At 34.7% G+C, this 22251-nt stretch overlaps 1 protein-coding gene across 2 annotated transcripts; it reads left to right on the plus strand.

The window, feature by feature from the left end:
* The first annotated feature begins 6179 nt into the window (after positions 1-6179).
* On the plus strand, positions 6180-22154 carry LOC120326547 (uncharacterized). Of its 2 annotated transcripts, none has more exons than XM_078111797.1 (21): positions 6180-6805; positions 7228-7420; positions 8043-8111; positions 9193-9398; positions 9974-10116; positions 10519-10734; positions 11169-11291; positions 11977-12177; positions 12698-12929; positions 13275-13369; positions 15428-15576; positions 15942-16045; positions 16482-16671; positions 16979-17085; positions 17352-18582; positions 19125-19234; positions 19446-19587; positions 20056-20253; positions 20486-20606; positions 21178-21333; positions 21498-22154. In XM_078111797.1, exons 1-21 carry the CDS (start codon positions 6289-6291, stop codon positions 21669-21671), a joined length of 4677 nt encoding a protein of 1558 aa, XP_077967923.1. In that variant the 5' UTR covers positions 6180-6288; the 3' UTR covers positions 21672-22154. The 2 variants fall into 2 exon arrangements, with proteins under 2 accessions (XP_077967923.1, XP_077967922.1); XM_078111796.1 differs by having other exon boundaries at positions 6181-6805; positions 7938-8111.
* Positions 22155-22251: the final 97 nt, after the last annotated feature.

Raw genomic sequence — 22251 nt, forward strand, 5'->3', positions numbered from 1 at the left:
CTGAACCATTTTTGTGGAATCTGACAAATAAAGGAAGAGTGAGAGATCGAATTTAACCATACGGAGAAATACGTGTACATGTTATGTTTAAATAAAGCATATGCATTCGCTCGTATGCAGATGTTCGGATATGATGTAAATGCCATAGTTCAAATGAGTTGTGTTGTGAATGGCGTGTAAGTTGAAATGCCTCACACTTACAAGGTGGATTCAAATTTGCAACTTGCATTTGAAGGCTGTTCGCTGCTTCGACAAGTATGATCAAAGAAGATTCCTCGGAAGTACTTTTAATGACTCAGACTTGGCCATATTCGTATTTGATGATTGGCGCTCGGCTAAGTGTTAACAATTAATTCTCTTTCAGTCTCAATGCTGGCTGTAATTTGCGAAAATTTTGATTCTCGCGGAGGTCTGTATAGAAAGCGGTGATTTAGATTGGCCCACCAGCGCGTATTGGAATTTCGACCAATAGGGAGCCTTGTGATTTATGCCGATATTTGAAGTACATGATTTGTAATATTATTGTGGCATATTACTGCCTAGATCAGGGGTGTCAAACTTGCCGTAGAACTTCCAATGCGGCCCTCGAACGCTTAACAATAATTGTAATATTTTGTAAGTTTTTTTTATCTAAATGTAATACATTTTTCAAACCTTTCAAATTTGTCAAATTTATTATTCAAACAGAAAACGACAATTCACTGAAGGTAGTTTCGGAAAAATCAAAAAAAAAATTGTTTTCAATTTGTCCCAATTATGGATACACCTCAAGCTAGCAAAAGAATACTTGAAAAAAAAAAAATCAGGACTTAAATGAAACGCAAAGTACATGGAAAAGGTGGCATTTTCGAAAAAAAATGGGAGTTGAAATTTTGTAAAATTCTGAAGCACATTGTTTAATTTGTCACATTTCCACCAATACAATGAAAGAATCAATATAAGTAGACATTATCAGCTCAGCAGTCAATATGACAACTTCGAAGAAAATTCAAACAGAAATTTTTTTAGTGTTTGTATATTATTAGAATTATACAACTACCTAGTTCAGGGTGGTTCAAGGTTGTTGGTTCCACGGGCCACAAAATTATTTTTGCATTGTTCGCGGGCCACAATAGTGCCAAGAATAGGTAAACAGTGCAATACAAAACAAACACTTTTATTGTGCAATCACATAGTTATCAGGCATAGCCATTCTAGGCTAATAGAATCCGCATTCGATTTTTACTTTTCTATGATACCTATATTGTTAGCATATATTCCCCACCAAAAAGTTAGTAAGCCAGTTAACAATTTAGACTGCCAAGCACATCATTCAACTTCGCTAGTTTCCCCAGCTAGCTATAACACTATTTAATTCAGTGACATTAGTGATGACAATATATTTAAAGATTTTTCTGATTAATTTTACGACGAAAAACACGAAATGCGATTTTTTGATTACTCTCCGAATGTGACGCGGGCCACAGATGATGAAGCGGCGGGCCCACATGTGGCCTGCGGGCTTGGGTTTGGACCACCCTGACCTAGTTACTAAAAATCAATATCAATCATAACGCAAACGGTTTTATGCCAGGTAGAGGTAGTAAATGTGGCGTGTAAAGTCTGGCTGGAAAAGTCAGTCATTTGTTTGTTTAATTATTGGACACGTAGTGGACATAACGATCGTTTCAATATTATGTTGTTGTTCTTGTTCTTTGACACGTTTTTAAAAAGTCGCTTTTCTCTTCGAATACTGGACCAATTGCTTTGAAATTTTCAGTGGTTAAAGATAAAAATTTTCTCCAGAAGGCTATTACTTTTTTTTCGCTATGACGTCATCAAAATTATGTGACTCTACGTGTCCATATATTTGAGCATAGCTCTCTTGTCTATACATGAAATGATGAACGTAATATTTTTGCATTGCTGGAATTAAATAAAACATTCTCGACGATCCAGATTAACCGATGATTGTGTGACCTCGTTAATTAGAGTTGGTACGGTGAACTCATTTCAGCCTGATATTAGTAAGCTGGCGGCACAAAAAAGATGCCAAACGTCAGGACATATAAAATAAAAAAACATCTGTAGTTTATCTGTAGTATTTTTGTAAATTTTAGGTCTATATATTTAGATTGAGTCATTTTTAGTGTATATATGTATTATTCTTTCCTTATCAAAACTTTATTCAAAAATCTTTTGGATAGTTGTACATAAAAATTTATGATATTTTGTAATAAATACAGTAAATTTAAATAATAGTGAAATACAAAAATTAATATGTAAATGGCATTTGAAATTAAAAAAAATTACAAAACTTCATTCGGCTGATTAATTGCGTCACAATATATGTCACAAACTACACCTAAAAATATGCTTCAAGTATTATCAAAATATATCAAAAACTGTTTGCGGCCCGTTGCACAATTCTCAAAATGCAATGCGGTAAACATGTGTATATACTATGTTCTTGATTTTCATGAAAACTTCTTGAGCGGAATTTCCGACCCTTTGATTCCAATCATTTACTCACTTGCTTATCACGCTTGTTTACTATAGTTCAAAAAAGCATATGGAAGATACCACCAAAATTCCAGTCGCGCCTAATTTAGATCAGGCTTCGTTGCTCTATGAAGAGATAATGTGAGCCTAACAGGTGTTTTTACACGGAGTGAATGGGGCAACCGAAGCGAGTAACATAAATATAGAGGTAAACTTGTTTGGGAAAGTACGAAAGTTGCTTGATAAACAAAAGCAACTTTCCATTTCCAAGTCGTTAATAAAACACTCAACTCAGCTGAGTAACTCGTTATTGTGAATATTTATTATTTCCCTTTCATGATTTCAAAGCAAATCTCGTGTTATTATTAATAGCGGTTAGGCGTACAGTTGAATATGAATGGGTTTGTTATTCCAGAGGGCTTCGCCGAAAATTTTATATTTGCATTTGTGAAATTTCCCGCGTCGTGAATAACGAGATTTGGGCTATTATTTATTCAATGATGGATTAGTGGTTATCACACTACTGCCTGAATTACCTAGTTATTAACAACTCCGAGTACACATACATAACGTACTGTGAATAGTCCTTTTTATTCCCTCAATTGGGCTCATTTGTATCCAACCAACCTAAAATTTTCTCTGACATTCTTCGCCAGTACCACCCAAGTATAAAACCGCAAACATGTTATCGCTATAAAAGACTTAGATATCCGGTATAAACCATTTTAAGATTGTACAAAATGCGATGCATACTATAAAGACAAATATCATACAATCGTCGATATACTTTTTGCGTTTTTAGTTATTGAAATATTCGCACTCGAAAATGCGTAATTGAACCGACACAATTGCCAGCTGAAAATACTTTGATACATAAACGTAGAATTCAGTGAAACCTCTTTTTAGATGAAATCCGAAAAATATTTTAAAATGCATTTTTTTAAGAAATCGTTAAAATCACTGCCACTATTTCTGTTTATTTTTATATAGAGAAGTGTGCCATAGAAAAGTATTTTCATAACAATGCATCGTTAAATTCACACGAGTGTACGATGACTGCAAATTTTTGGTATATTTTACCCTGGTATCTAGTAGTATACCTCCCAATCAAGGCACGCACTTTTTTGCCAAACCCCATAATGATTTATTTTATCCAGTGAGGCTATACAAATATGCCATTTCATACAAAATAATCCAAGCGTGGTAAAATAATATTATTCTCCTTTGAATGTGAGAGAATAATCAAGATATTCAGTCATATCTTCTTGAAACGATCATTCATATTTCAAGTGCAGAACGTGCCTTCTACAGTTCTACTCAGTGTTCGCAGGAGTTCGTGGGTTTCGATCAGTGAAAGTTATAAGGTTATTGAGAAGATCGTTACAGTTAAAGAGAAAATGCCAGAAAATGTATGTCATTGAATTAGTTGTTGATCATATAATCCAGTTCGTCTAGTCGTGGAAGTTTGGTTAGATTGAGTTTGCAAAAAGCAAATATGTAAAGTTCGTTACATTGAACAACATTCTTATCATTCATTGCAGAACTATCGCCAGCGTTCTTAGCGAATTTAAATTGTGATGAGATAGCAAATACGACTTCCTTTGGTTTGAACTATATGGCAGACCAATAATCCACTACAAAGGTTTTCCAAATTCTAAATGTTTTCGGATGAAATAGATTTGACTTACCTCAAATGGTATCATTCATACATTCCTATTCTCAAATTAGTTTTTACAAACTTTTTTATTCAAATTTTTTCCAGCTATTTTCTACTAATTCTGTTCTACTTTTGAGCCCCTCAAATAAAATTAATAATTGACAGATGACAAGTTTTCATAAAGTTTCCCTTCAACTGAATTTGAAGTAATTTAAAGTATATATCTTAAAGTACTATCCGAAAATAAATAATATATAATTTATAAAATCATCAGTGATTCCTGATTGTGTTGTCATTCATGTATTACATAAACAACTCCCAATTCAGTCGCTATACTGTTTATTTCAAAGGTGGCCATCATGGACGACTGGTGGTGGTGGTTAGAGCGTTTTACTTGAGCGGTGGTTAAACTTTTCCGTTCCAAGTCCCAAGCATGGCGTCTCACCTAGGGTGCAACTTATTGGCTATTCAATGTTATACCCGTATAGTTATTCTTAACGTATCATTAGCTGGTGAGCCTTTTTGAATAGTGAAATGCGCAAAAAGGTCGTAAAAAGTACGCGCCCTATAGTCTCTTGGACCAGTGGTTGGTTCCCAGCCCTTTTTTCAAGCGACCTAAATATTTAAAAGAATTAATTTTGTAAAATTTCCCGACCAAACGATATGCTCGCATACGGTACACTAAACCGCACGTTGTGCGTATATGACTGCAGAATTAAATTACTAACACAAAACAGTCATTTTTACATAACATTTATTTTAACAGAACTGGTAAACTCGCACTAGTGAGATGATTAGCGATCTGCGAGGTATTTAAATCATTGCGTCGCTTCAAGCAAAATGGATGCTCTTATCCCTATTAGGTTTTTGTGCTGTAATACTTCTCAAATATACAATTACTATTGAACAACACATCAATACCAAATATAAAATGAGCAACTAAATTTACTACGAACTTAAATCAGTAATTTTTAGATTTTTTTTAAAAAAACAAGCGACCCAAGAAGATTTGCAACCCATGGGTTGGAAAATACTGTTTTAGTCTGTATGTTTTCAGTCTCTATTGTAGATAATTTCCTACAAAGCTCAATAACAAAATCGAATCCACTATGTTGTTTTCTATCCAATTTTCTTTCTGATAATAATATATCACAGTCGGAATCTCATTGTTGCCAATTCGTATTAATATCAAATACCTTTATTCAATTTTCAAAAACTAGAAAAAAACACGCATGTTATGACAAATCATTAAATCAATGAGATATAGTTTCACCACAAATATTTTTAAATGTGGTGTTTTACCAATGACCCATACTCATTAATTAACGCATATTTTTAAATAAACTGCCAACATTGGTGGTCTGTAATCACCCATTTCCAATTTCTCAACTTCGACGAAGCATTTTGATATCAGTATATTTACCTCAAATCGACAAAACAGCCACAAAATTTCTGATTATGGAGTTCGAGAACGGTAAAAGAAATCGCCTTTGTTTTGTGTAAACATGTTATTTTGGAACTAATTCGTGTAAAGCTGTAGCAAATATTCCATGCCTGTTGTCGCCTTATCTTTATACATAAATCAAAGGGCGCTCCAGAAGTATGTGTACCAATATGGAGTTAACTAATTTTGTTCGCCTATTTCACATCAAGTTGTGTAAAGAGACTGAAACCTTTTAGAAGGGGGTATATTTACTTGGCTGACACAGACAGTCCCCAAACTTGTAATATAACTAAAATAGGGGAAAATAAAATTATGCCCTAACCCTAACCTGGTACACATACTACGGGAGTACCAATCAAAGCACCCTCGCTGAAAATATACTACCTGCAACATAGGTTCGGAGTTATGCATGTATAACTTGGATAAAAAATATATGCAGTGTTAAATTTTTTTTTATATTATGAATATTTTTTTATCATTTTGATGTGAATTCTTAAAAATTTCAGAATATCTTTCGCGGAAAGTTGAGCATTTCTTTTTTAATTTCATGGTATTGAAATTTTGATTTTATTAGATAAAAAAGTGTAACTTTAGTGAAACTTTCACTGGGTTGTAGCGATTTTCCTGACTAGCATTCCCGAGTGATTTTGTGAGTTTGATCACGAATAATTGGTTTTTATCAGATGCCATCTTAATAGCTTTCAATATGTTCAAATCTGTCTTGATACTGTTGTTTATTTTTGAAAATGTTGCGATGCAACAAGAGTCATGGGAGTTGGAATTCGATCCAATGGCTATTGACAACGGTTATTTTGGTGAAAACTGGTTTGACAGTGACGATAAAATCGAGACAACAGCAGAAGATTACGATCGTCACCGGCGGCAAACCTGGGTGAACCGCTATCGATTGGAAAACGAGCGAGACAATGTACAAGGTGATAACGATGACTGCCCAAACAAATGCACTTGTCGTCTGCCGCACGAAGTACATTGCACTTTTAAATTTTTAACCCACTTGCCGAAGGATATTCCACAAAGCGTTAGAAAACTTAATGTTGCATATAACAGATTGACAAATTTACGTCCACGTTCGTTGATCAAATTTGGAATCAATTTGCGATCATTGTATCTCAACAGCAACAATATTAGGATTCTTGCAAATGGATTGTTCTCTGAAATGTTCAAGCTTGAAGTCTTAAGACTGAGTTGGAACAAGCTCGCAGGTAAAACATTACAAATTTCTAATGCTTTCATATCTAGAATCTTCCCTCAACCTCTATAAATATTATATATATAATATAAATAAATATCATACAAATATAAAATATGTGCGAGAGGATTTCTGGACTCCTCGTCGTCGCAGGGGGGTTCACGTAATCGCTGGTCAGTTACGGCTTTCTCCACCATCAAGTCCATATTTCCGAAAACAAAAAACTAGTTAACTAATCCCATATACCCGACATGGACTGGTAATCGGGCGAGAGGCCGTGGTTCACCATATGTTTGAGCCGTCTTATCGGCTTTCCTCTCCCCCTGGATAAATATGTAATTCCTATCCTATTATATACATATTTTTGATGCGCATGTTGAGAATATCTTCTTGAAATACAATACAAATCCCCGTTATTTCAATCTGAATTTTCAGGAATTCGTAAAAGCACATTTCAAGGTTTATTGAATCTTCAACGACTATCTCTTGATAACAATCACCTAACATTTATACATCCACTCGCATTTCGTGGACTTGTAAGTTTAAAACTATTACAACTGGATGGTAACAGATTATCAAGATTACAGAGTGATGTTTTTGTGACGATTGAATTCCAACGATTTTTCAAGTAAGAGTGTTTTCTGAAATAAATATGCAGGGTGGTCGCTAGAAAAACAAAAAATTTGTCAAATGGCTACTCATTTTTACAAAGAATAACTTTTACCAAGTTTTTTAAAGGCACATGTTACATTACACTCATAGATGCTCAAAATGTCGTCCGTGCACTTCAGAACCGTGTCTTAACCTAGAAGTATAAGCTCGTGTAACGTTTTGAATATTAATTTGTGGAATATTGTTCCAATTCGACCTATACCTATACGCATTTTATTCGTGATCTCATCTGACTTTTCAAATTTTCTGTTTTTCTAGCGACGACCCTGTATATACCATATTAAGATTTACTGTAAGTACTTTTTGCTGAATGCCTCATATTCCCGTGTCTTTGCAGGCTACTTCCTGCTTCATATTTTTAGGCAGTTGCCTGTCTGATTTTGATGTTTTTTGAAAAATCAAAATATACATTATTTTAGTGTTTTTGCTTTACACGCTTCTCTGATGCATTTTAATATACCCTAACAATTTAGATATTCGAGTATTGAGTATTTATATCTTGCAAAGAATAATTTCACTCTTCTTCCGCGGCATTTATTTGACCACATGATTGTGCTTCAATCAGTATACTTACACAGCAATTTGTGGGATTGTACGTGTGAAGCGAAATGGATGAAATCGTGGATTCAGGATAAAAATAAATACAAGTATGTGATTTAACTTTCGTTTTCATATATAGTATTTCATCTGGTGTCTCATTATATACTATAGGGTTGAAATGTATTAATTCATTCCGTTACATAACTCATCAGGGTTGCCCATAGTTTGCATCTTTAAGTCATTGAGCGATAGTGAACGTTTCTTAAAGCTGAAGCAACTGTGTTTCTGCAACCAGTTTATTGTATTTTGTTAATATATTGTGTACCCAAATATTGGCAGGTAATCAAATTAACCCAGTTAAATAATGGGTTGATGTTATCAGTATGAAAGTCTTGTTGTTGTCTATATCAAACCAAATATCAATTGTTTGTAAGATAAAAACATATCTCAAAGCAGCAAATTCGAATTTTTGCTGTCTTGCCATTTTTTCTAAGTTTTCGTCAGATCGTCTTTGTCATTGATCGCAAGCTGTCACATTGCACCATTAGTCGCTCGTCAGTCTGCGAATTCGACCACAAACCGCGTGCTCAGTGTACCAGGATGTTGTTTTTGTCCCTCATGGATGTGATTGATTTTTCCACAAGAGATTAGTTTAAGATCGCATATGGCTTAGAATCAGATAAACCTGAGTTCAAAGTCGCGTACGTGATTTGATAAATTCAACCCAACTCGGCGATTTTTAAAGATTGTTTCTTACATTGAATTTTCAGCTTAAGTGAACGTGTATTTATACCGTCATGAAACGTCATTCTTGCGGACGACGTGCGGTGAATCTAGTTGTAATTTTAAAGTAGTTGAGCCGGGATTTTCAACCAGTGACTTCGACTTTTCAGCGTCTTCACAAAACTATCAATTTTGACATTATTTGTAAAAATTTGAAGGCGTCTTTATAAACCCATCTTAAGCCATTGGGATTATGGGAATTAAAACTGGTCCTACAATTTCGTAAAAAGAAGAAGTAGAAGAGAAGTTTTCACGATCACCTTTTAAGTCTGAAACGTGTCATTTTTAATAATCTTTTTGACGCCATTGTACAAGATTGTACTCGATGGTAGATTGATATCTGTGAACAGCCATGTTTAATGTCTTTGTACTTGAAGCTATGGATTAAAAAGAATTATATTTCAGATGCAAAAGAAATTCGTGGAGAACCACATTACCATTAGAATGTGCAATGTGCAATTCTCCTTTACATCTAAAAGGAGAAAAACTAGAGAACGTACATGCTGGTAATTTCACGTGTGAACCTCCGCGATTATATTCTGCACAGGACTGGAGTAATGACGAACCTTTGAAAAGGAGATTCAATTTGAAAGAAATTGATCTGAAAAACGGTTTGCTGTAACTTTATTTGTTTTTCAATATATTTTTAATTGAATATAAATTGAGTTTTTATTTCCTTTTGATATAAATGTCAAGGTTCTCTGGATATAAACACTGGTGGTATTCAGGGAATGCTTTTGGAATGTAGCGGTAATCAGCGAACCCGATTTGTTTTTAGAGCTATAAGATCTACATGATTTTCTGGAATTGTGGAACCTGTTGTTAGTGAGTTCAGTAAAAAAGAACCCGTTATTGAAATCACTGGATATACTAGAGTCACTGAACATAACACCTTATGCTATTAAAAAATATGTATTATATATATTCAAATTTTGCCTATTATCCAATGAAACGATAAAAGCGTAATGCAACACAAATTGGCATGGTCTTGTCAAAACTGTGTCTGGAACTCTTCAACATACTATAACTTAAGGGGTCTTCATGCCAACTCTATAGTATATAACATGACCATGTTTCATCTTTGGATGCAAGCTAGACCTATGTCTGGATTCACCTCGGTTGTCATAGCAACAAATTTCCAAACCAACCGCTTTTTGAACAAAAATATTACAATTTGCCTTTTCAGAAAATTTACTGTTTCGATGCAGCGGTTTAACCTCAACACGTATAAACATAAGACTGGATAGTCATAGAAGATCTGTACTTCTTGCCAAATGCAATTTCTCTGATGTTCCAGTGGTAACTGTGACGGAAAATGGACGCTCTATGGTAAACTATCTACAAGGATAAATTTAGGTTTTACCTTGATTATATTTTACTCAATCATCGATAAACTTAAAACTATGCTTAATTAATCAAAAAGCAATGAATTTATTATAATTAACACAAACATCTCAACTAAAACAAATAAATAAAAATTATTATTTCCTAAACATCATAATTCTATTCATGTGATACATTCATGTACGCTACGGAGAAAGTTCATTTTGACATGACTTATTTTTAGTTAGCTACAGTTATAGTCAAAGATATCGGATCTATTTTTTTGTTTGAGAAACAAAAACAAAAGTGATTGAAAGTGGTAGTAGTTTGAACTTCACCGCTTTCAAAAAATCCAATTTGAAGCCTGCTTTGTTAGCTTCAATTCGTTTTCGTTTCGTTTTTATTCAGAATTCAAGTCGGGCGGAACCAGACAGCACAAATTTCACAAAATCATATTCTGCTACATTTACTGCACACCTGCAATGCGATATTGAATACCCAGAAAACCCAACGATACTGAACAAAATAATAACTTCATATCTAGACAAGGAGATGCTACTGACTGAAAGAAGGAAAAGATATCAAAAATCAACTCTAAATAATCAACGTGCATACTCAATTTCGGTAAGGCCACTTCACGAATATACATATAAATTATAGATGACGATTTGTCTCGACAATAAGCCAAGTGATATTACATGGTCGTGTCGTGAATCCCTTTGCGTCGGCTAATGATATGTTATTTAATAAGGGTTTCTGAAAGCATATCTTCATCTAGTATTAAAACGAATCGACAAAGTGCCATGTTAGAATAAATTTTGAAAGTTTTTTTTGCTCATACTCTTTTTGAAATACCTCAACTTGATTTTGAATGAATATCATAGGATGATACATTGTTGTCAAATATGTATTCGTTTGATAAAGAGTCGGAATGCTATTTTGCAATTATATTTACATATCTGGTAAACTGCTCCAACGTGTATGCTCCGGATAAGAAAGAATGAACAATGGGATTGTTTTGACTTCATATATATATTTTACATTACATTTACATATAGGTCGCAAATATGTCGGCTATTCCAGCAATTCCTTTGACAACTGCAAGCATATCAAATGTTGCTGAATTTCCTTTATATCAACACGCCAGAGTGACGTTTCAATCAAGAAATATGAGCGTCGAGGTTGTGCAGTATTAAATATTTTTGTTAACTACAAGTATTTATTAACTTTGTACGCTAATATTCCGCACTTCCACTGGATGACCCAAAAAACTAATTTTCAAATGACCTTGGTTCCGTTTTATTTGGGTCACTCCATATATCTCTTACGCATAAATTACTATACAAAATTTTAGTTCAAATCATGTTGATTTTATGGAATAGTTTCGCGGTTATTGGGTCTTATCGAATTAGATTTAATAAAGAATAGTTCCATTTCCAAGACAAATATGAGAACTAATAAAATATATATAGTTATAAGATTGTCATTGATCATAGATCTAACGCTCTTTCACTAGTAATTCCAGAAATATATGTTTGTTTTTTTCTTGATTCTCTATTTTTTAATCAAAAATGCAAACAATCTCTAAAATCACTCAAAACAAATATATATTGATCAAATTGTGGTTGGATTTCACAAATTAAATAACTTGTTAAAGATAATCATATCCGTGTTTTTTAGTGATCTTTTTTTATTCCATTCGGCATCCTATACTTGAGGATCAATGGATCTAAATTGTGTGATTTAGCTTCCATCACATGCTTTGCTGATTTGATATTCAGTTAAAATAGTAATATCAATGTAAATATCTACCATTTAGATACGCTTTGATTCCCTATTCGTCGAAAATCTTTTTTCCCATTCCAGAAAAGAAAGATAAACGTTCAATACTATACTTCGTTCACCCATGTTCACACAGCCACGGATTCCATGGAATTAATAAAACGACCATGGGTGTTGATAAAACAGCCAAATCCGGCTATCATTAACGTTGAGATAGCACTGGAAGGACGAACAGCAATATTAAAATGCAAAACAGTTGGTAATCCGAAACCAAAAGTTGACTGGGTAAGCTTCAATACTAGAAGCACACATATAAATAGTTTTACATTTATTATCTTTTCATATGGGCGATAATTGTAACACTACGATATACAATCAGACATAATAAGTTGTGCGCGCAGTATGTAAAATAGTACCTACTGAATGATCTACCTTTGCGTAAAATACAGCAATACTGAGACTTATATTCGGACACCATGACATGGCGTAGTGATCTACATAGACGAATACAGTAATGACATAAATACAAATACAACAATATGACAACAGATAACCAAACATACCAAGATTGTGCCGTAATTGAAACAGTAGTTCTCCGTCTTTTTCTAATATTGTCAACAAGAAATATTACCTCAGGGAAGGAAACAAGTTAATTTGGATTGGTATTTAATATAAGTATAGATGCCGTTAACCAAACGTTGTACCCGTTCGTTGTGAACTTGCTGAAATTTCTAGTCAAAAAAGATGATAGAGGTACACTTCGAGTTTAATTGAATTTTCAGTTTATTTTGGTCTTATACTTAAGGTGTTACCGAATGGAAAGTTAATCCACTCCGGCGAAACGACTGACAAAGTCACGGTGACTAAATCCGGTAAATTGATTCTACGCAATCCCGAAATAACGGATGCTGGACTTTATCGGTGCATTGCCACAGCGACCGAACTTGAATCTTCAAAATCTCTCTCGACAGAACACAAATCTTCTGTTGCAAATGAAATTGCAACTTTGAAACTCTACGTTTCGCCAAGATTTAAAGGTAACTTTAACATTCTTAAAAATATACCAGAAGCTTATTATCTAAATAATTTTGAAATAAGTTCTCTTTGCCTAACGAGAGCTTTAGACTCACCTACTACTAAGTCAATACGGAGATATTGAAACATTGTCAACAGAATGGACTGTATCATTTTTGATTCTTAGGTTTTTAGCCCAAACCTAAACATACAAACTTTTTCCCTGGTTTTGTAGAAATTCGCAATTAAATACAACAATATAAATTTCGTGGAATATCAACTCAATTTATGCCTGCTTCTCAAATTTTCTTTTTATTGTTGCCATCGTCTTCAAATATACAATATCGTATTCTTTTTATCACTTACAGATAGTGGGATACCAAATGTCCGATTTCATACTAATCAACTTCAGCTTGAAACAGTTGAGTGGAATGGAAATTTCTCATTCCGATTTCCGATTGAGGTAATTTCATATCTCATTATCATTTGTATGATGATAACTCGTTGTGCAACATCAATTAATTTTATAGTGAAGTTTCAATTTCTCGGAGGTGGACCTCTAGATACTAGTTTTATACCACGAATTACTTTTTGATGTAAAGCATTCATAGTAAACAAAAGACCATAGATATGAACCCAAAAATAAGGACATCGAACATAATAAGGTAACGAAGAACGAAATGTTATAAACAAATGTATTTATGCCATAAATAATTCAACTAGTCAACTGCAAAGCTTTCATTCACCAAAGTATTTTGATTCAAATTACACAAACTGATCTTTGCCGGTAGGCTATTGTTTTGTCGTTGTTGTGATTAATTTTCTGTTATCACGCCATGAATGCGGAATCAGTGGGGTTCTAATATCATTTATAGCAAATCAGAATTGACCAATTTAAGTGCCCGGTGTAAGAATGAAAAAAAAATGAACGACACATGTCAAAATAAGAACTTTTTTTAAAAAAATATAGACAGACAAGAATATTTTCTGAGACAAAGACCTTCAAACTGAGGACAAACCTCAAAAATAAGGACGTTATAGCATCCCTGGCCATAGTCTTTATTTTAGTTCCGAATTAACTAGAGTTCACATGCAAACTGACAACAGAAATCCTCTTTGGTTTAAATTTAGCATAGATTGAATGATGTATTTTTAATGCGAATTCTCCGAGAACTGTTCATTGCATTGGTACCAGATTCTAAACCAGGAGTGGGCAACTTCTTTAGTCGGCGGGCTAGATGTGGGAAAAAGGAAGGCCTCGGCGGGCCGGATTATTACATGAATAGTATTCAATGTCTTAATCACATATTTATTCGCTAATGCACGAAAGAAAATTATAAATCGCGTTTAAAAAACAGTCTGCTCCCTAGCAAGTTTTCTGTCCAGTTCTGTTGCTCTAGTTTGCCGTTCCACTGCTGATGATTTATTGCCATAGTTTCCACGTTTCGTTACATAATGACGACTAATGTTGTAGGCCTACTCTTTTAATACCGCAACACTTTGACCACACAGTAAATATACTGCTTTGTTGCCAACCTTTGTAATAGTACTTCGGTATCCAATCTTTGTTAAATCTCGACACTCTGTCAACTTTACGTTTCTTGGGTATTCCATGGTTAATAAAACCTAATATAAAATCTAATCATGTTTAGAATCTAAATATAACAGTAGTGGGGAATGTTTACAACGCTCTCTGCTTTGTTGTTCAATAAGTGTGCTAACGCAATGGACCTTTCCCCGAGCATCAACTTCCTTGTTTACTTCGTGACATTGGCCAATCAGCAAGGTGCAAAAGTGACGTAACAATGTCACCTTTTCGCATCCGCTCAGACACTTTTCTCCCTCGGAGAGATTTTCAGGCGTGGTCGTAAACATTACCTCGTTTTTGAACTCTATTCGTCAGATTTCAGTTGTGTTTTGAAAATTTAAATATATATCATATAATTCAATGATCACTCTGTCTTCTTACGAGTTTTAATTTAATTGCAGTAATAAAAAATTAGTGTAGAAATAGATGTGATAGACTGGGCTAAATTCTTTATCGGTACTTTTGAAAAACTGATTGTTGTATGCGATGAATCATAATGATGGTTTGAAACACATACCTCATTTTACAGGCGCCAACTTGCGAAAACACTCTGAAATGCGCCCCGAAAATTTTGCAATGGTAAAGTATAGAAAGAACTTTTCGGGGGTCAAAGGTCGGGGAAAGGTCCATGTTTGTTCACTGAGGCAATTGTTTATTTCACCAGCTCGCTCTGACAGTGCGGTCAGAGTAGAGCGATCGGCAACTTTCAGGAATGATGCGTCGGACCACATTACAGAGTGTGGTTGGATACAGTCAGCGGGCCGGTCAAAATCTCGTCGCGGGCCGGACCCTGCCCGCGGGCCGAATGTTGCCAACCCCTGTTCTAAACTAATGAAACTGCTCGTGTCGTATATATATATATTATTTCATCCATACCAAACTATATAATCAATGCCATTAATTAAATTCATATGTTCGACATGATATAAACAGGCATCTCCGGAGAGTAAGTTTGCTTGGATAACTCCTTCCAATCAGCTGATAACCAGTGACAGAAGAGTTCGTCAAAGTGGAGTGCGAACAAATCAAAATGGAGGAATTGAAATATACAATTTTCAGAAATCTCACGAAGGGTTGTACAGGTTGGCAAATGATAAATTTATATTTCATTTTTTCAGACAATATGCTCTTTATTATATATATATATATATATATATAGTTATATACCTATCATAACTAATTGTGAGTAATGAGATTATTTGTAGCGCATGGGGCAATATAACTTGAGTATTTTAGAACCTAATGCCTGTGGCATGTGAACTGTCCTAAACAAAAAATCTTACTTAAGGAAGCTGGAAACAAATACAGGATGAAGTAGCGAATTCCCAGTAAGTGTACAAAAATGATGAACTGCAGTTACTGTTGATGCTCAAAATGAGTTTAACAGAAAACTTTTTCAAATTTAAATACAGTGCACATTTTAAATGCATCTCCGTCATTTTTTCAGATTTATAGCAGCAAATATTGCGGGTATAGCTGAGTACTCTGTATATGTGGGCATAAAAACAACGGATGATCAGCATATAGAAACTGTTGAAGTTGTTTCCGAAAGTGAGGATTTGCTTACACTTACAAACTGCCATAAATCATATATTTTATTTATTCTGACGTTACAAATAGGGGAAGTTACAAAGTAAAATAAACCAAAAATATTGTCATTTTGTCTTTAACGTTATGTTGGTTATTAGCACATCTTTTCCTCAAAGGCCGCACAATTGACGGATGTACATAGATAGAAAAATTGTCAATTAAGGACATGAAATTGAAACATGAGCTTTTCAGTAAACTGTTTGATAGAATGTTATTTAACTGTTGTTAGACAATCTTTCACATATTCCATGGTGGCTAAAGATTCACTATTATAAATTGCAACGAGAATGAAAAAAGAGGTTGCCACTGCCAGACTTGTTACCTAAATGTTTTGTTTTTGCTATTTCCAAGCAATTATCTCTACTCCGTTACACTGTCACTGTTTGATTACTAACAGATGAAATAACGGACCCGGTCATTCCACCTGTGCTGTTGTTGCCGAAGTTAGCTGAAAATATTCATTCAAACAACATGCTTCCATCGAATAAAACCCCGAAGCTTAAGCCTGCCATATTTTTACTAGTGGTAGCAAACGAAGGAGATCGAGTTGAATTAGATTGCAATGTAACAGGAATGTCATCACCTAAGTAATTTTTTATTTTTTCACCAATATAAGATCTGGAAAACTTCATATTTACATCAAGAGGTCGTGCTGGCTATTTCGGATGCCAACTAAAATAAATTTGTTGACATTATATAAAAGGGAAGATCAAGATTAATTCTAAAAATATAAAGTCAAAACGATTATTGACATAGTGAATCAGAGATCAACTATCAACTATCAATGACACTGAACTACCATAGATACCATTAGACAACTCTAACCAGCCACATTACCTAATCTATGACGTCAATTTTTTTTTCACATTAGGCAAATAGTTTTTATTTCTCCAGATACGGATGGTATTTCCCAAATAATCTAACAAATTCGGACGTTGAAGGAAAAATTCAACTTGACGACTCAAAGTTAATATTGCGAGAAGTTACTTTGCCATTTCAAGGTTTGTTCAAAGTTTTGATGAATTCGTGACCAGACTGATCAAATGTACTAAGCAAAATCTTATTGTGAACTTTGATCATATTCAATTTATTGCATTTCAAGATTTAGACAAAACTTATACGTTCATAATTAACTATATATATATATATATATATTTGAAGTGGTGACATGAACGGGCAACAGGTGATTACCGAGTCAAGGGCATGGCGTTGATAATATTCTGGCGAATGATTGCGACGCTCTTATTATTGGTAACAATTTTTTTAGGATTCTATCGATGTATTGCCAAAAACGAATCAGGATCGTCGGAGTTAATTGTAAATTTGACTCTAGAAAGATCGCCTGACAATTTATCGGCGGCAGAATCTAAAAACCAAACCAACCCAACAATACGGAATATTATTACAACTTTGATTCCAAAATCCCAATCTAGTCATCCACATGAAACAGATGGAAATTCGGACGACGTGATTACGACACCTAGTGTGGGAACCGATGTACCGCCAACTGTGGAGAACGCACGATTGACATCACCAAAACGATCTCATTTCCTGGATACTCCTGCTGATTACATACCGCGTCCTATCGTAATTACTGCGAGGAACAGAACGCATAGGAAGTATTCTCCGAAACCTATTACACAGAAACCAACGGCGGACCCAAATTTTGACATGATATTGCTTTCCGAACATTCCTCAAAAGACGAAGATCCGACTCAATTAGTCCGATTTTCATCTCAAATGCCAGATTCATCCAATGTGTTGAACTTGTCGAATCCGACTAACTTAGTTAAACAACCGTCAGATAAAGCGTTCTCATCTGAACAAACAATGGCACAAGTGAATTCCACTGTGGAGCCCAGTGCTAAAATTGCAACAGCAAATATCTCCGGTGCCAACACACTGTCCTCTCAGGAAAGCGAGAATGACTCTGACATTGATTTGCAGGAAGACTTTACCGCAAGCGTCCGCGATATTCATACAAGAGATTCAACCCCTTTAATGTTGATTAAGACATCATCTGAGGAACATGAAAACCCCCAATCATTCAGCAAGGCAGTCAGATCCAAACAACCAAATTTTGACCTGGATTCTACTCTTAGAATAAGCAAACCTACACTCGACGAAGAAAACAAGTTTTACTATGAAAGGCAAAAAAATAAATCGGATATTGGCATGGGAATAGATTCTATGCTTGAAGGTGAAAAACATTCAGTTAAATCTACAAGAAGGAGACAACGAGTGCATTTCCGACCACCTGGCAACAACCTTCTTCAAAACCCTTTCAATAAGCTGAGACTTGCTGCTAGTTTTGTCAACAAAACGATTTCGGCAACTAATCTGTCTTTATCACTTAATCAAAACGCTTTGAAATCAGTAAAATTGGCAGAAAATACATCGAATCCGATGCAAAACACCAATAACGAGCAGCCGAGCGTAGGGGACGATTTCACTTTTGAGCTTCCAATTAGCAGTGAAAGTATCTTATATAAATTCTCGTAAGTTATGCATTGTTATAGTATTTTTAAACAAATATTATCTTAAGAGTGAGGTACCGTTATCAAAAGTTTACAAGAATCAATTTTTAATCTATTTAGTAAGTTCAAGTAATGACAAGAGATAGAGACAGATTTCTGTCTAAACTGCTTTTACAACAAATGCAATTTGTTTTAGTACGCTATATTCTAGTTAAAGGGCTTACTCGTGAAACGAGACAGTTATTAAACCCGGCCATACGAGTACTTGAAAAATAATTTATTGGGAAATCTTCAGAGCGATGGCACTTTCTATCTCTGCCAGGAAGACTAGTTTAGGACGGCGTTCGCAACCGTAGATATTTAAGCATTCATATTCTTTTATTGTGCAAACAGGTAAAAGCTCCAACTCTTTTAATTAATTGTAACGTTTTTATCATCGAATTCACGTTGTTCATTGTTATTTGTAACATGGCGTTATGATAATTCAAGCACTGAGCATATGACAAAAATGTGAAAATTCAAAAATGTTTGCATTTTTTATTACTCTTTTTCCATATATACAGATCAACGTTACATGCAGAATATGAAGGTAACGCTGTATTACCTTGTTTGCCGCCTGGATATGATCAACAGCAGTCGTCATTGTGGTCATTCACATGGACACTCCCATCCGGTAAAATATTTGGTTTGTCAGATTTGATAATAAATATAACGGTTATTGCAAAAACTGCTCTGTTTCTCTCTACATCAGTAACTCTCGTTCTTCCATTTCTCATCTCTGACGTTAAATACTGCGACTTTTTGATTCTTATGATTGACACGTAAGAGCTCCTATAATCATGGAATTACAACAATACATATACTTTCTTTATCCGTTGTTTTAGGTAAGGTACTCACTCGACCACATAAAACATTCTCGTCAGACATGAGACAGTTCGTTCACATGAACGGATCTCTCTTACTTCGAACCCTCGATGCCAAAGATGAAGGATTTTATGAATGTTATGCAATGGAAATTGCGGACAAGTAAGTATGTTTTTATTATTTTCTCCCATTCTATGACGTCAAAGTTGTTAGCAACAACTGACTTCATTGTGTTGGAGCTCAGAACGAGTTAAAGTTACATTTACTTGTTGCGACTCGATTGATGTATGGTGCTAATGATTGGATTTCGTGGTTTTCAAACTACATAAACGTGTCTGGGAAATTCGCCGCAGGAAATTTCTCGCATGAAAAATGCGATTTTTCATGCTACCAGAAATACTTGTTTCACAGCTAAGTGCCCGTGCGGCGATGATTCATATGGCAATTTTTTCTATGCAGTGAAATTTCCTGCGGCGAGATTTTCTACGGCGAAATTTCCGGAGGTGAATATTTTTAGAACTCTACATAAGTACGTACCACTTAAAAGACCACTAAACTTATCATGTTATGACGGTAGATAAATTCACTGTGGAACATATATATTTATAACATAATTCTTCTATCTTACAGCGTTGAACATCTCACTCAAATCACACTCAATCTTGTAGCTCAGAGACCTAGAATACTCGGTAGCCAACATCAGTACATTGGAGCGGGATACAAAACATCAGTTACTGTTAGGTGTTCAGCAAAGGGTAAACCAAAACCTCGTATTACTTGGGAAACTCCTGGTGGACAACTTTTAAACGAGGGAGATCAACATGCAAGGTAATGGATAGTCATTTGTATATTATTGTTTTTTTCAATATGTCTAATGAATTCACAGTTCATTTGAAACTGTGACATACAAATCTAACCTAACAGCAGGTCCAGATTTGGCTAGATTGAATTTGAAGTTAAACAATGGATGATTAAATGGAATTAACTCGTTTGAAATTGTCACAATTAGAGTTTAAGTCATTCGTATTTTGAATTTAATTAAAGATTTATCTTCTTGTAGGATCTCCGTTCGTAAGGATTCAACATTGCATATAGCTAACATTCTACCTAAAGATGCTGGATCCTATAAATGTAAGGCTGTCAACGTTGCCGGTGAGAAATCGAAATTGGTCCGAATACAAGTAAGCGCAACTATTATCACGTTATGAATTGGATTGGATAAAATAGGATTTTTAAATTGATCCCGGGTTAGAGGAAAAATGATAGGAAGACTTGACCAATAGCGATCCTCGGACCTTTCATCAGGTTACTGATCCATGTCGGGTATGGGAATAGATAGCCAGTTATTCTTTTCGGATGCATTGACTTAAAGGTGGGAGAAGCCGTAGCCGACCAGCGGTTATGTAAACTACCCTACAGCGACGAGGATCTCAGAAAGCCTCTTGCCCATAATTATCTCACACAATTCAAACCGGTGATGTATAACTGAAAATGAAAACTGTTAGGCATTTGTAGATACCTCGATCCTAACGCACGTCGTCAATTGTAAAAACTTAAGGTGGTGTATTCATAATTTTGTTGGCCATGTACTAGTAACTAGTTTAGTTTCGTGTTAATTGCTTGAATTTGGTTTTTATATCATCAATCTACCTTGTCATATTTGTCAATGTAAACATCACACTTCTAAGGATACCAATATATAATACAACATACGCTATGTTGGAAATTTTACGAGTTTTTATTTTATTCCAGCTAACATCGTATCCTCCTCGCTTTATTGGCCAAAGACAGGGAACAAGACGAGTGGCTAGTGGACAAAGTATAATACTTTCATGTGCCGCTAGTGGGTACCCCACGCCAAGTTTCAAGTGGATTTTACCTGACAACTCTAAAATGCAAGCAAATCAGGTCAGATATAGATATTAACTGTATGATGGGTCCTTAGGCTTTATGATTTGTGAACTATAAATAAATCAATTGCATCAACATTCGTTGCAACTTGTTTGGCAAGTATAAACAATGCGTTGCTTCTTCAAAATAACAATTCAACATATTTTTACTTTCATTTTCAGGCAACATTTCGCGGGAATTCACGGCGTCCAAAATACTTCATTGCCAATAATGGTGCGTTTTTACTGAACAACGCAGAATCTAGTGACAGCGGAAGATATATATGTATCGCTTCAAACTCAATAGGACGTAATATTCTGAATGTTAATTTGATTGTTCAAAGATCGCCTTTGTAACACAACTTATATATATATAGTAAATGAAATCAAACGTAAGGATTGCGAGATACAACAGTCTACATTGAATGAGAGGCCGCGTAAAAGATTATCAATTGGGGGAAAACGGTAAAATCTCTTGAAGCTTTCACAGACTAAAGACCTAAGTTACTTCTAGTCCTTTGACGTATTAAACTATATCTTTACATAACGTAACGTGTAACAAATGAAATTTTGGATACCTATATTCAGAAGTGAACAGAAATATGAAAAAAAGTAAGCGTTTTAGCAAAAAGTATCGTGTCTGAATATGTATACAAGTGGGTACTTCTCATTTCATTGTTAATATATATATATATATAAATATGGGTGTTATTTAAAAAGATTAAAATGCATCAGTCTAGCTGGCTGATAAATTTTGTCATCGTTTCAGTTTTCTGTATTTATAAATGAATCATTCTCGGAATTTTACACTTCTTTTTTAAATAAAATATTTCAAAGCTAGCAGTTTATTTACCAGGCAAATAGACGGCAGATTTCGTCTGAGCCAAAAAAGGCAACTACTATACAGTATAATTCTCCTACGAATAGCATTGGAAAT

The sequence above is a fragment of the Styela clava genome, chromosome 4 (assembly GCF_964204865.1).
Source record: "Styela clava chromosome 4, kaStyClav1.hap1.2, whole genome shotgun sequence".
In the NCBI taxonomy this organism is placed as follows: domain Eukaryota; kingdom Metazoa; phylum Chordata; class Ascidiacea; order Stolidobranchia; family Styelidae; genus Styela; species Styela clava.

Excerpts from the sequence above, each read along its gene's own strand:
- LOC120326547 (XM_078111796.1), top strand. The coding sequence starts at position 6,289 with ATGTTCAAATCTGTCTTGATACTGTTGTTTATTTTTGAAAATGTTGCG. Across the intron at positions 6,806-7,227 it reads GAGTTGGAACAAGCTCGCAG|GAATTCGTAAAAGCACATTT; the intron begins GTAAAACATTAC and ends CTGAATTTTCAG. Across the intron at positions 7,421-7,937 it reads GAATTCCAACGATTTTTCAA|ATATTCGAGTATTGAGTATT; the intron begins GTAAGAGTGTTT and ends CTAACAATTTAG.